Below are 12869 nucleotides of genomic sequence, written 5' to 3'. Positions count from 1 at the left end.
GTTTAATAATTTATTGGCCTTTCAGGTCAATTTCGTTCTCGAAAAAGGACAAATCGAAACCGTCAAAGGACAGTAGTAGTAGTAGTGGAGACAAGAGTGAGGTCAAGGAAGTCGCCGAGGAGGTAAGCTTTCGCCATCTCTATAACTCATCGTATCTAAATTATACGACGAAAATCGGTTTTCCTCGCGTCCATCATACACAGAGGGTGACCGGTTGCTATTCTCCAGATCGATTCTGGAGATTTTGCACCCACTATAAGAGAAAAGTTACAAGTGTCTACGTAACAACTTTTCCGATGGAGCGCACTGTTTCGCCCCGTGGCCCCATCGATTCATTTAAATATGTACTTGCACTTTATATTATTATCCTGTATTGATTTTATTTAGATATTAGGTTTTTGAAGCCGAACGGAATGGTTATTTTGATTTTGATAGATTTAATTATACTGGTGACACGTTATTGAGTCGAGTCGGATATACCTGGTAGTAATAAAATATGTTTTGTTTTATTACTACATGCCTACCTTATAAGGGATTTCAATTTTTTTTAAAGTCTAGTCAGTCGGACCCGTCAATTTTTGTTTTGAGAGTGTGGTATTTACTTTCATACTCTTAGTATTTTGTCTTTTGAAAAATGTTTTTAGGAGCGTCTTTTGGGGGCCTATACCTATATCTCATTCATAGGAATTCCTACTGATGAGGTATACGCCCCTTTAGGGAAAAAAATAATAGATAGGTAGGTACTTTTTTTTCCCGCACTAAGGCATATTGCATTTTTCCTTAAAAACCCTTATTATTTAAATAACAATTATATTATTTTTATTCCTTATACAGTGCAAAACTATAATGTATGCAACAAATCCTAATAACCGCCTCAAGGATGTTTACCAATATGTTGTATTGCCGCATTTGCAAAAGTTTTAATTTCTAGAAATAGACGACAAAGATTTATTAAATAAACTTCCCAATAAATATTCAGCATATATTTATATACCTACTTAGGCACTTTAGATTAGATTAGATTAGATTAAAATAAGGGTGAAGTTTCACTGCGACCTAAAAGATCTATTGTGTGCCCCTTTCTAATTACTGCTTGATGTTATTCTCAAGTCAAATTACTTCGTACAATCCTATGGCTTTAATAAAGGCTAATAGTTGTGACGGTTCCAGTAATGAGATATTTCCTTCTGGAATTACATAATTTCCGAGGTGCATGGCACGACTTTCGGCAACTGTTTCGCATGTAGTTACTAGGTGTTCTGGGGTCTCTTCCTCTTCCCCACAGAATCTGCATTCACCTGTCTGTTCTAGTTTTAGTTTCCTGCGGTGTTCTCGAAGGTGACAGTGCCCTGTTAGGAATCCTATTACAATCCGTAGTTTAGTTTTAGTTAAACTTACTAGAGCTTTAGATTTTTTTGGGTCGAGGGTTCCAAGGAACATCTTGGAGTGTCTCAACCCTGGATGATCATCCCAGAGGCTTTCTCTGAGTTGATCCTCCATTTTTGTAAGCTCATATAGGTAAGTATTCTTTCCTATGCCGCAGAAAGGTTCCGGTCCTACAAATTGAGAACCAGATCCCTTTTTTGCCAGAATATTGGCTTCTTCGTTACCTTGCACGCCTGTATGTCCAGGTACCCACAATATTGTGACTTTATTTCTCTTTCCTACCTCATTAAGTTTGCCCAAACAGTCTCTTACCATTTTAGAACTGATGACATGTGAACTCAGTGCTGCTATGGCTGCTTGACTGTCGGTGAAGATTGCGATGTCCTGCTTGAGGTAGTCTTTGTTCAGGATTAATTGAGCGCATCTTTCTATAGCGTGTATTTCCGCTTGAAAGACACTGGTGTATTTTCCCAGTGGCTCTGAGTATTTGGTGCCAGGCCCAAATACTCCAGCTCCTGTTCTTAGGCACTTTAGTTGTATCAGAATTTTTTTTTGTATGACTTTTGCGCACTTTTGGGTGTATGAAAATAAAATTAGATCATTACTCGTCCAGACTCACTCTTGTCATTAGTGTCGTCTGTCTAATTAGTCGTACTCTGTTTATTTACTTTACACGTTTCCTGGATTTTGTCATGCTTGTGTTTGTTTCTAGTTCGTGGTCGTGGTGTGTTTTTAATGTAACATACCTAGTGCTATTAACTTTAACTTAAAAAAAGCAAATCTTCACTTAAGTTAACATAGTGTACTGTACACCCTGTAATATTCAATTTTTAAGACATTCTAACTTAAAATACACATACACAAAAAGTTGATCCAAAAAAAATCCTAAATAACATAAATTATATTGCCTGTTGTTTACGTTGATTCTATATATCTATAGGTATCTGAACAAGATTTTTTCCGGGCATGAATTTTGTGCAGCGGCCTTAAGAGCGTAATCCAATTCAGCCAAGAAAATTTCAAAAATAGTACAGAAGGGTGACGTTTAGTACGATCGATTATCAATCAACGATATTAGAATTTAGCCGGTAAAAACTGCGTTGAAAGCCTTTTCTGGATAGATGAGATCTAAGAAACTAGCGCTTTTTTAATATTATTTTTTTATAAAATTGTTAGTTACGGACATTTGTAGAATCAATTTTTTGAAATTTAAATTCTAAACAGCTAAAATATAGCGTTGAAAATTACCTTAATTTTCTGTATGTTTAAGCATTGCTTTTTATATGATTTTAAGCCTAATTAAAAAAAATAAAACTACAGAAGTCGACTAGTTTTGTCCTTTCTGAACAAATATTTTAAAACCCTATATCAAAAAACCTTTTAGATTCTTAGATCTCATTTATCCAGAAAAGCCCTTTTTTTGGCAAATTTTCGTAGGCGTATGAAGCCTCTTTTTTTGGGCGACTCTCTGTAAAGTTGGCGCATCAGCTATAATTCTTTTTGGCGAATGTGCACCTCACGTTATTTTAATAAATTGTTAAAAGTTGATCCAGAGGTCATAATTTTATTTAGAAATACTACCTACATATTTAATATATTAATACCAAAAGTAGATTATTATATTTTATTTTCTGGTTTTTGGCTTGTCTTTTAATTAGCATTTTATTACTTCTATGACTGCACAATTTCACCTGGCCGAATGAAATCTTTAAAACGAGGTATTTTATTAAATTTGTCCTTATTCTAATTTAAAGTCATAAAGCTATCTCCTCCCTCTATTAAGGCACCTACCTAGGGGTTGCTGGTTGCTGATGCCGGGTTAATTCCATAAGGTTGGTGAATATAATAATATTGTATTGTCATAAGACAAGAACCCAATTTTTGTGTAAAATTTTGTTACAATCGGTTAAGTAGAAGTAGTTCAAAAGTCAAAAAGTTAGTGCAATATATGAAACAATCAAAATGTATATATATTTTAGATACGGGCCAAAGATGAATAAAACTGTTAAAAAAAAAACAGATTTTATTAATACTAATATACCTAAAATAACTTAATTAACGTGTCACCAGTAAATCTATCTAAATCAAAACAACCATTTCAGCCTCGAAAAACGTTTTATTTATTATACAGGTAATACAATTTCAGCGATGGCTTGACGAGGCCACGGGGCAATACCAGTGCGCTCTATCTGAAAAGTTGTTACGTAGACTCTTGTAGAAAGGTTTCTGCTGGGGGTTGATTGTGGACGATCCTGATTCTCAGATAAACTACTTAATGAAGTCATGCGATTTCTAAATGATTCTGGGCGGAATAGTGGGGCAGTGAGGAGAGGTAGAACTAATGAAAAATGCTTTTTGACCTACATATTTTTAAAATAATAAATCATGTATAATCCTAATGAACTGTTTATGGGAAAAAAAACAGGCCCATAATATATCTTAATGAGCCGAATTTGTCTTCTAAATTCCTAAAGCATAAACATCTGGATTTTAACTAAATATAGACAAACCCACTTAACGTTAATTTCCACGCGAAATGCGGGTCCAATTTACAGGCAAATTATCCGAAAAATTCCAAAACTTCGACCCCGTTTAACGAGAACGATTAGTATTTGCATATTATAAAAAAAAGCACCCGGGAGGTTGACGCCCGTATGACTCCCAATAAAAGTCGTCGTTTTTAATTACGTTACCCCCATAAGATACGTGTGCACTGAAAAATCCTATTTTATCATCTTTTACCGTCAATATTGTTTGTTAAATAACAATAACTTATAAAAATATATTCCTGCTTTACGGCCAAAACAATCGACAGCACTCGCGACTTGTGCCGACCACGCCCCATCCTGATTTTTATTTACAGTCTGGCACCCAAATATTCGCACTAAAAAAACAAAAAAAACCATGGGGCGTGACGTAATTTTTTTTTTGTTTCTTCCGGTATAAAATGCGACCCGTTTCCTGTCGCACGAAATATTACGGTCCTTGTACCAACTAATCGTCGATGATGGGTTCATTTATAATCGTTGTATAGTCTTGACAGATATCCGGTATCTAAATCAATAATTGATAATTAACGGAGTGAGTTTCGGTTTTTTTTGGGGGGGGCCAGGCTGTCACCTTCTGCCCAATTATGTCATCTGGCAGGGCGAATTTCCAGTAAAGAAGGATGTCCACTCGGTTGGATATTGACGAGTGAAGGGGAGAAAGAAGGGGTTACAAATTCTAAAAATATTATTATATTTTATATTTACATGCACATGTTTATTCATTTTATGACCCATATTGTGGCCCCACGATTCCGTGCTATCGGAAATGCTAATTTAATTAGTTAATTAATTGAAGGCATTAGGGAGTATTAAATTAACGTGAATGTCGTTAATCATATCATTATAATATAGGTATATGTATTGCTTTGTATAGCAATCGTGACGTGTCTATGCTATGTTTCCACTATCTAAGACAATAAATGATTTTTGATTTTCATTTTTATTGATCAATCCAAGTGCCTGCAAATAACTTCTAAGTAGAGACCTCAAACTCCTTGAATAAGCTCTTACTGAAATTCCTCAACATCTAAGTTACAAATTAATTAATCAACACCGCTCAATTAATTAATTAATTAACCCCAATTAAACTATCGAGGAGAGAAAACCCCAAACAAACGCTTCCCATATAGTGTTGACATTTCCCGTTGGCATTCCGTTGCTGACCTCCGGCAATGTGCGGAGGTCATCGTGGCTCATGTCCAATTTAACGACGAGAATGCGGCTGTGCGACCGTTTAATCTCCTCTAAAATTAAACTTTATATAGGAAGAAGACGAAATGGAACAAGGGGGGATAAAACAACAAAAACAGACAGAAAGCACCCTTTGAGCAAAAAAGGGCTCGAAAACACTCAATCGAAGGGCTGGTTGTCTGTTTGTGCTTTTAATGAAACTTTTGGTTGTTGGCAAACAATTACTGAGGGGTTGTTTTTCTTGTTGTCGCTTATTTAAACTTGAGAGGCAATAAAAAAATTTATGTCTTAAAAATTAGGTTTTATGTTTTCTTTTGCAACAACACACAACAGAAATTCAGGAAAATTAAGATTTAAATTTAAAAAAAAACCGTTTTGTTGAATTTTGTAATTTATAGGGTTTAGAATTACACCAATGAATGAATGCCGATGATGATAAAAGCCATTCCATCATTAGAAGTGCTGAATATTGGACGATAAAGGAAAAATTATAATGACCTTGAGTTTGATCTTGGGATTCATTTTTAAGGTGATTTGAAAGTCCAAGGTTTAAACGAGTCAAATTTAAATAGTACAATAGTAACATTAAAGATCCCATGGGATAGTCCTAGTGAAAATCATCTATGGCAATGCTTAGAATTATATATTTCGGAGTAAGTCTCCCGTTCGGATTTTCAGACAGTTATGAGTGACCGTAGAAAAGAAACAGTACAACCAAAATGTATTAAATTATTTACTTAGAATAAGGAAACCATGGAAATAGACAACGCCATCTAAGACAGTGAATATCGATATAATTGGAATAAGCAAGATGAGATGGTTATGAGTAGGAAGCAGAAACAATAAAGAAATCACAGTATTTTATTCGGGAACATAAGAAGCTGGAATATTAGTTGCAATTGGCCCATTGGATTAAAATCAGTTGATTTCAGAAGTTGGAAGTTGTCGTTAATGTTGTATTTAACTGTAATTGATTAATTTTGTCAATTTGGCACTCTTTTTCAGCGAACAATCTAATGTTAAATGCATACTTTGTTTATGTCAATAATGGTATTCCTAAGAACAATATTTGAAGATCAACCCAGATCATACCACCAAAGTTCTTTGAAAAGAATTTTCCTACCTAGTTGGTGGTGATGTTTTCTGAATGGACTAGGAATATTTTAGTTTATAAATACATGCTTTATTCTCGAGCATAAAATATATATTATTACCTGAATGTTCTTGGAATGTTCTACATTAGCCATATTGTTAAATTCAGAAAGAAATATCTTGAACTGCCTGGAAAATTTGCTTAATTGCATTTTACTTCCCGGCAGTTAAAATCTAAAAGAAACAGTATAAAATCCGGTGATCTTGCAGGCCATTCAATTGGTCCCCTTCTGCCAATCCATTTATCTGGGAATCTCGCATTCAACCACTATCGGACCGGAAAAAAATAATGAGGTAGGGCACCCTTCTGCTGGAATGTTAACAAAATACTCCTGTAAAACCGTCCTAAATTACGAAAGACAATTATTAGTCTCCTGTAAGGTTTCCTTTAATAAATACAGAACTAGTAACGGCATTTTAAAGCATAACAGCCTAAACAATAACTTTTTAAGTATATTGTATATATGTCTTTCTCGAAAATTATGCGGATTTTTGTCACTCTAATATCGGCAATTTTGTTTGTTAACATTCGGATTTAGAAAAATTCAACAGAATCTATAACTATGGACATATCCCCTAAAAATGGCTGCAGTCGGACTTTATAGCGTTGCCCGAAAAACCTGAAGCAAAGAAGTGCGGGTATAAGATTGTTTCGTAAAATCTACAACAAATGCGAAAAAAAAATGTTCGAGAACCAATTTAGTGTAATAAATGCAGTCGGAACCAGAGAGGCACTATTTAAATTACAAGTCCTAATTCAGAGATGCAGAGACGTCAACTGTACTGTATACGCATGTTTAATTGATTGTGAAAAAGCTTTTGACCACGTTTAACATCATTAAATGATCACTATCCTGATAGAGGCAGGCTTGGATGATAAAGATATCAAAAAAATTTCTACTGGATTGGACGTGAAAAAACAACAAAAACTTCACCTTTGATATTTCACTTATATACCTAAAGAAGAAGAAAACGGCGGGAGGTAACGTTCAGAAGTATGGTTACATGGTCATTTGACATTGCCCCTTTTAAACTGCTTAGAATGCTTTGAAAAATTGCTTTAACTAGTTGAAACTCAAGTGACTATTCCAGGCAGTTGAAATTTCTTCCAGGTAATTACCTCCAAAAAATGGATGCCTTAGTATCAACTGCTTGAAGAGACCAAAAAAAATAACTCTGGAAAAGATACTTTACCTAATTGAAACTCTAGTATTTATTCCAGGCAATTCCCTGGAAGAAATCGGTGCTTTAAACTGCCTGGAATTGCTAGAAAATAACTCTCAATAAAGTCAACTGTCTGGACGAATTAAAATTAACTTCAATTACTTTAAAATTGCCTCAAATGCTTTAAAAAGCTGCTTTAACGTGTTGAAATAGTTGACATTGATTTCTGTCAATACAATAAAAAATGTGCTGTGTCAGTTCTACTGCAGCACTCTCTGTGGATAAGCCTCTGCGAAAGACGCTATTCGCATTAAGAAAATCGCTTTTTCAGAAATTTTTGAGAACACACTGAGAAGTGAAATAGGTCTATAATTTTCTATGTTGCTTTGTTCACCCATTTTAAAGAATGGAACGACTACTGACCTTTTTTAAACTGGTTGGGAACAAGCCCTTTTCTACCGAGATATTGATAATTATAGACGGTATTGTTAAAAGTTCATCAGCACATGCTTTAACAAGAGAAACTGGAACGCTTTAAGGTCCAGTGGACTATTTGTTGGGTAGAGATTTTATATTTGCGATTTTTAGAGGAGTAGTAGGCATAAAAAAACATGGAGTTAAGGACATATATACTTCCCATAAGTACATGTGGCAGCACAGTTGAAACTGAAGAAATTGATACTTTCAACTGCCTGGAATTACCGGAAAAAGGACTCTTAATAGTACCGACTGTCTGGACGTATCAAAAATGACTTCTGTTACTTCGGAATTGCCTCAAATGCTTTAAAAAGTTGCTTTAACTACTTGGAACTTAAGTGACTATTCCAGGCGGTTGAAACTTCTTCCAGGCAATTACCTCTAAAAAATTGATGCCTTCAAGTGCCTGAAAGAGCCGAAAAATTAGTTCCCATTACTTCAAAATTCCTTCAAATGTCTAGAAAAGATGCTTTAACTAATTAAAACTCAAATGACTATTCCAGGCAGCTGAAGCTTCTTCCAGGCAATTCCCTGGAAGTAATTGATGCTTTCAACTGCCTGGAATTGCCAGAAAATTACTCTCAATAGTGTCAAGTATCTAGACGTATTAAAAATGACTTCCATTACTTCGAAATTGCCTCAAATGCTTTGAAAAGTTGCTTTAACTACTTGGAACTCAAGTGTCTATTCCAGGCAGTTGAAGCTTCTTCCCGAAAGGCAACTCCCTGGGAGAAATTGATGGTTTCAACTGCCTTGAAGTGCTGAAAAATAACTCAATAAAGTCAACAGTCTGAACGAATCAAAAAATGACTTCCATTACTTAAAAATTGGCTCAAATGCCTTTAAAATTTGCTTTACCTACTGTATGAATATTCCAGGCAGTCAAAACTAAACCCAGGAAATTACCTCCAAAAAATTGATGCTTTCAAGTGCCTGAAAGTGCCCAAAAGTGACTCCAAATAGTGTCAACTGTCTGGACGTATGACAAATGACGTCCATTACTTCAAAATTGCTTCCAATGTTGCTTTAGGTACTTGAAACTCAACGTACTATTCCAGGGAGTTGAAATTTTTTCCAGGCAATTTATTGGAAAAAATTGATGCTTTCAACTGCCTGGAATTGCCGGAAAATGACTCTCAATTCCCTTTAATTGTCATGACTTGAAAATTGCCTCAAATGCCTTAAAAAGTTGATTTAACTAGTTGAAACTCAAGTGATTATTCCAGGCAGTTGAAGCTTCTACTTGAAACTCAAGTGATTATTCCAGGCAGTTGAAGCTTCTACTTGAAACTTCAAGTGACTATTCCAGGCAGTTAAAACTTATTCCAGGCAATTACCTCCAAAAAAATTGATGCTTCCAAGTGCCTAAAAATGACTCCCACTAGTATCAACTGCTTGAAGAGACCAAAAAAATAACTCCCATTACTTCAAAATCCCTTCAAATGTCTGGAAAAGTTGCCTTAACTAATTGAAACTCTAGTGTCTATTCCAGGCAATTTTCTCGAAGAAATTGGTGCTTTCAACTGCCTAGAATTGTCGGAAAATGACTCCAAATAGTGTCAACTGCCTGGATGAATTAAAAAATTACTTCCATAATTTGAAATTGCCTCAAATGCCTTGAAAAGTTGATTTAACTACTTGAAACTCAAATGACTATTCCAGGCAGTTGAAACTTCTTCCAGGCAATTCCCTTGAAGAAATTGGTGCTTTCAACTGCCTGGAATTGCCAGAAAATGACTCTCAATAGTGTCAAGTATCTAGACGTATTAAAAATGACGTCCATTACTTCGAAATTGCCTCAAATGTTTTGAAAAGTTGCTTTAACTACTTGGAACTCAAGTGTCTATTCCAGGCAGTTGAAACTTCTTCCAGGAAATTACTTCCAAAAAATTGATGCCTTCAAGTGCTTGAAACTGCCGAAAAATGAAAGACCAAAAAAATAACTCTTACCCCCCCCAAATTACTTCAAAAGTCTAGAAAAGATGCTTTAATTAATGTATTTATTCCAGGCAGTTGAAGCTTCTTCCAGGCAATTCCCTGGAAGAAATTTATGCTTTGAACTGCCTGGAATTGCCAGAAAATGACTCTCAATAGAGTCAACTGTCTAGAAGTATAAAAAAATTACTTCCATTGCTTCAAAATTGCCTCAAAAAGTTGCTTTAAATACTTGAAACTCAAGTGACTATTCCAGGCAGTTGAAACTTCCTCCAGGCAATTCCCTGGAAAAAATTGATGCTTTCAACTGCCTGGAATTTCCGGAAAATGACTCTCAATTGCCTGGAATTGTCATTACTTGAAAATGGCCTCAAATGCCTTAAAAAGTTGCCTTAACTACTTGAAACTCACGTGTCTATTCCAGGCAAATTTCTGGAAGAAATTGGTGCTTTCAACTGCCTGGAATTGCCAGAAAATGCCTCCAAATAGGGCCAACTGTCTGGAGGCAATTCTCTGAAAATTATTAATTTCTAAAAAATGTAATATTATTACTATAGTATATAAGTTAGAGGCCCTCTCTATAAGTTTACCCAAATAGTAATTAAATATTTTTGTAAGCAGTACAGGTTTCGTAGTAGAAAAGTCTAGTTGGTATAGTCATAAATACGAGGGCTGTTCAATAGAGACTCAGACTCAGGCTATGAAAATGAATTTATTACAAAGAATTATACATGAACGCTTCTGTCACGTTCAAAGTAGTCACCGTTCAAGGCGATACATTTATTTTAGTTTTTATAAGTTTTCTTGATTTAATTTGTATTAGAGACGTAACAGGGCAAATTCAGTGTTTGAATATCTAAAAGGCCTATTTTTTCTATGTTAGTAGTTGCAGCACTATGAACCATTGCATGTACCATAACTGACAAACTTTCTCTAGGTACTTAGAAATTATTCACAGTCACTTGGATTGATCAACAGAAATTTACTTTGCAGGCATTTGGTTTACTCGGTTAGCTCAGGTATTTAAGATAATTAGTTACTTATTGCAGGTTTTTGAGTTCACTGCTCGCTTGTTACACTCCTGAATACCTTTAAGCAGCCCTCAGGTTTCCCAAAATCACTAACCTTTTATTACCTTAACTTCCTTTACATGCAGTACACTTGAATATTAACTAAATTCGCCATAAACTAGTTAACGAGCGCCATCTATCCGCCACACAATCATTCTCGTGTAGTTTGCCATTGGGCCGCCAGGCCACCGCAATACCAAAAACTGTAACGCATTAATAGGCGCTATTTTTAAATTCATTATTATTATTCCTACGGTTTGAATGACTCTCGCGGGAACAATGTGCAGCGTTGCCGCCTGTTAAGCATTTTCCTTGGTCCAAGTGTGTGTGGTCAAACTAGAGTCGAGAAATAAAATTATTTGCCAACTATATTTATAGGAAATTGAAAATTTCCTGCAAAAACATCAAAATATAATTTTTACATCTTGTATTTAGGCATTTTTTATATTTAACGAACAAATAAATATATATAGAAAAGAACAACAGAAGATTTTTAAAATAAAAATCACTCTTTCAAAAATTATTCACAATTTTAATAGTAGTAAATGTTTCATTGCGCAATATGGAAAAAAATCAGCACCAACAAAAATGCAGAAAAATTAATAATTACCTAACTAAAAATGTTCACTTTATACAGTACGTTCAGTGAAATACTCTTAGGATTCTATAAAACAGTCATTATTAAATATCCAACCAAATGGGGCAATACTCTCATAGTAAAGGTTCCAGCAAAAATAGAAGCAGAATCAATCTTTTAATGACCTAAAAACCTGAATTAGGAAACAGAACTCCTGTGTCATAGGCAATAATGAAACCTTTTAATAAAACACAAAAATTACTCAAATATTCTTCTTTGATTAGACTGTACAATTAATATGATTAGAAAGACATTAATAAGCAATTCATCTAAACTATGAACGTTATCCATATAAGTCGACAAATTATGGGGATTAAATGGATAATAAAACTGTGTATGGAAGTGCTCAAAGAAGTAGATGATGTTGATGAGGAAAATCATCGAACAACAATGGCTGAAACGACTAGCTTAAATCTTGGAGGCCAAACAACTTATTATTATACGTCTTGTAAATAAATATCTGCAGTATAAGCAAACATTTTGACAACTTTATGCTAATGTTGGAAACATTTCATTGTAACGTTCCTGCGTAAACATGAATGGATACATTATACAGGGTGTTAGTAAATAAGTGGTACACACTTCACCGGGGATGATTCTGCATGGAAAAATAATGACAAATAATGCTATATGAACCTTCGTTTTCCGAGATACGAGATGTTAAAGTTTTTCTCAAAAATTGACGATTTGTTTATTGCTTTGAAACCGGTCGAGATATGCGAAAGAGAGAAATTTTGAGGGGTTTAAGAGATAGTTATCGCGACATGCATTTTATGTTCATCATTTTATGCACAGCATACGGGTAATTTTTTCACCAAAATTTTTTTTTTTTTGAAATCGAACTAACTATACCAGCGTGTTCTTTAGACCGCCTACATTACGAAAATACCGGGTTATAACGAGATCCGAGCAGAACTAAGGGAATGAGAGTACTTTGAAAATTCGGAAAAAGTCATTTTTCGACCTCGTTTTTGAGGCCAAAAATTGGCTACAAAAATGCGATATCTCAGCTTCTATAAGAGCTACGACCTTGCGGATGGTCTCGTTGGATTCAGAACGACGAAACTAAGATAAAACCGTTGGAATTTTCCAGATAGGACCCATAGAAGCCGAGATATCGACCTCCAAAGTTTGGGTTTTTTCGTTTTTCGGGTATACCCCCCCGTATCGATTTTTTCACCGAAAATTGATTTTTTTCGAAATTGAACTAACTATACCAACGCCTTCTTTGGACCACCTACATTACGAAAACACCGGGTTATAACGAGATTCGAGCAGAACTAACTGAATGACAGCACTTTGAAAATT

At 34.9% G+C, this 12869-nt stretch overlaps 1 protein-coding gene across 3 annotated transcripts in view; it reads left to right on the top strand.

The window, feature by feature from the left end:
* The window catches only part of LOC126746771 (uncharacterized), a 110216-nt gene that overhangs the window by 60998 nt on the left and 36349 nt on the right, over positions 1-12869 (top strand). For all 3 annotated transcript variants that reach the window (XM_050455126.1, XM_050455127.1, XM_050455125.1), the window contains exon 4: positions 26-122. In XM_050455126.1, coding sequence (XP_050311083.1) covers positions 26-122 — 97 coding nt within the window. The remainder of the gene's footprint in view (positions 1-25; positions 123-12869) is intronic.

Source organism: Anthonomus grandis, chromosome 18 (assembly GCF_022605725.1).
Source record: "Anthonomus grandis grandis chromosome 18, icAntGran1.3, whole genome shotgun sequence".
Taxonomy (NCBI): Eukaryota; Metazoa; Arthropoda; class Insecta; order Coleoptera; family Curculionidae; genus Anthonomus; species Anthonomus grandis.
The sequence above is the reverse complement of the archived record's forward strand: the minus strand, read 5'-3'. Positions and strand labels throughout refer to the sequence as shown.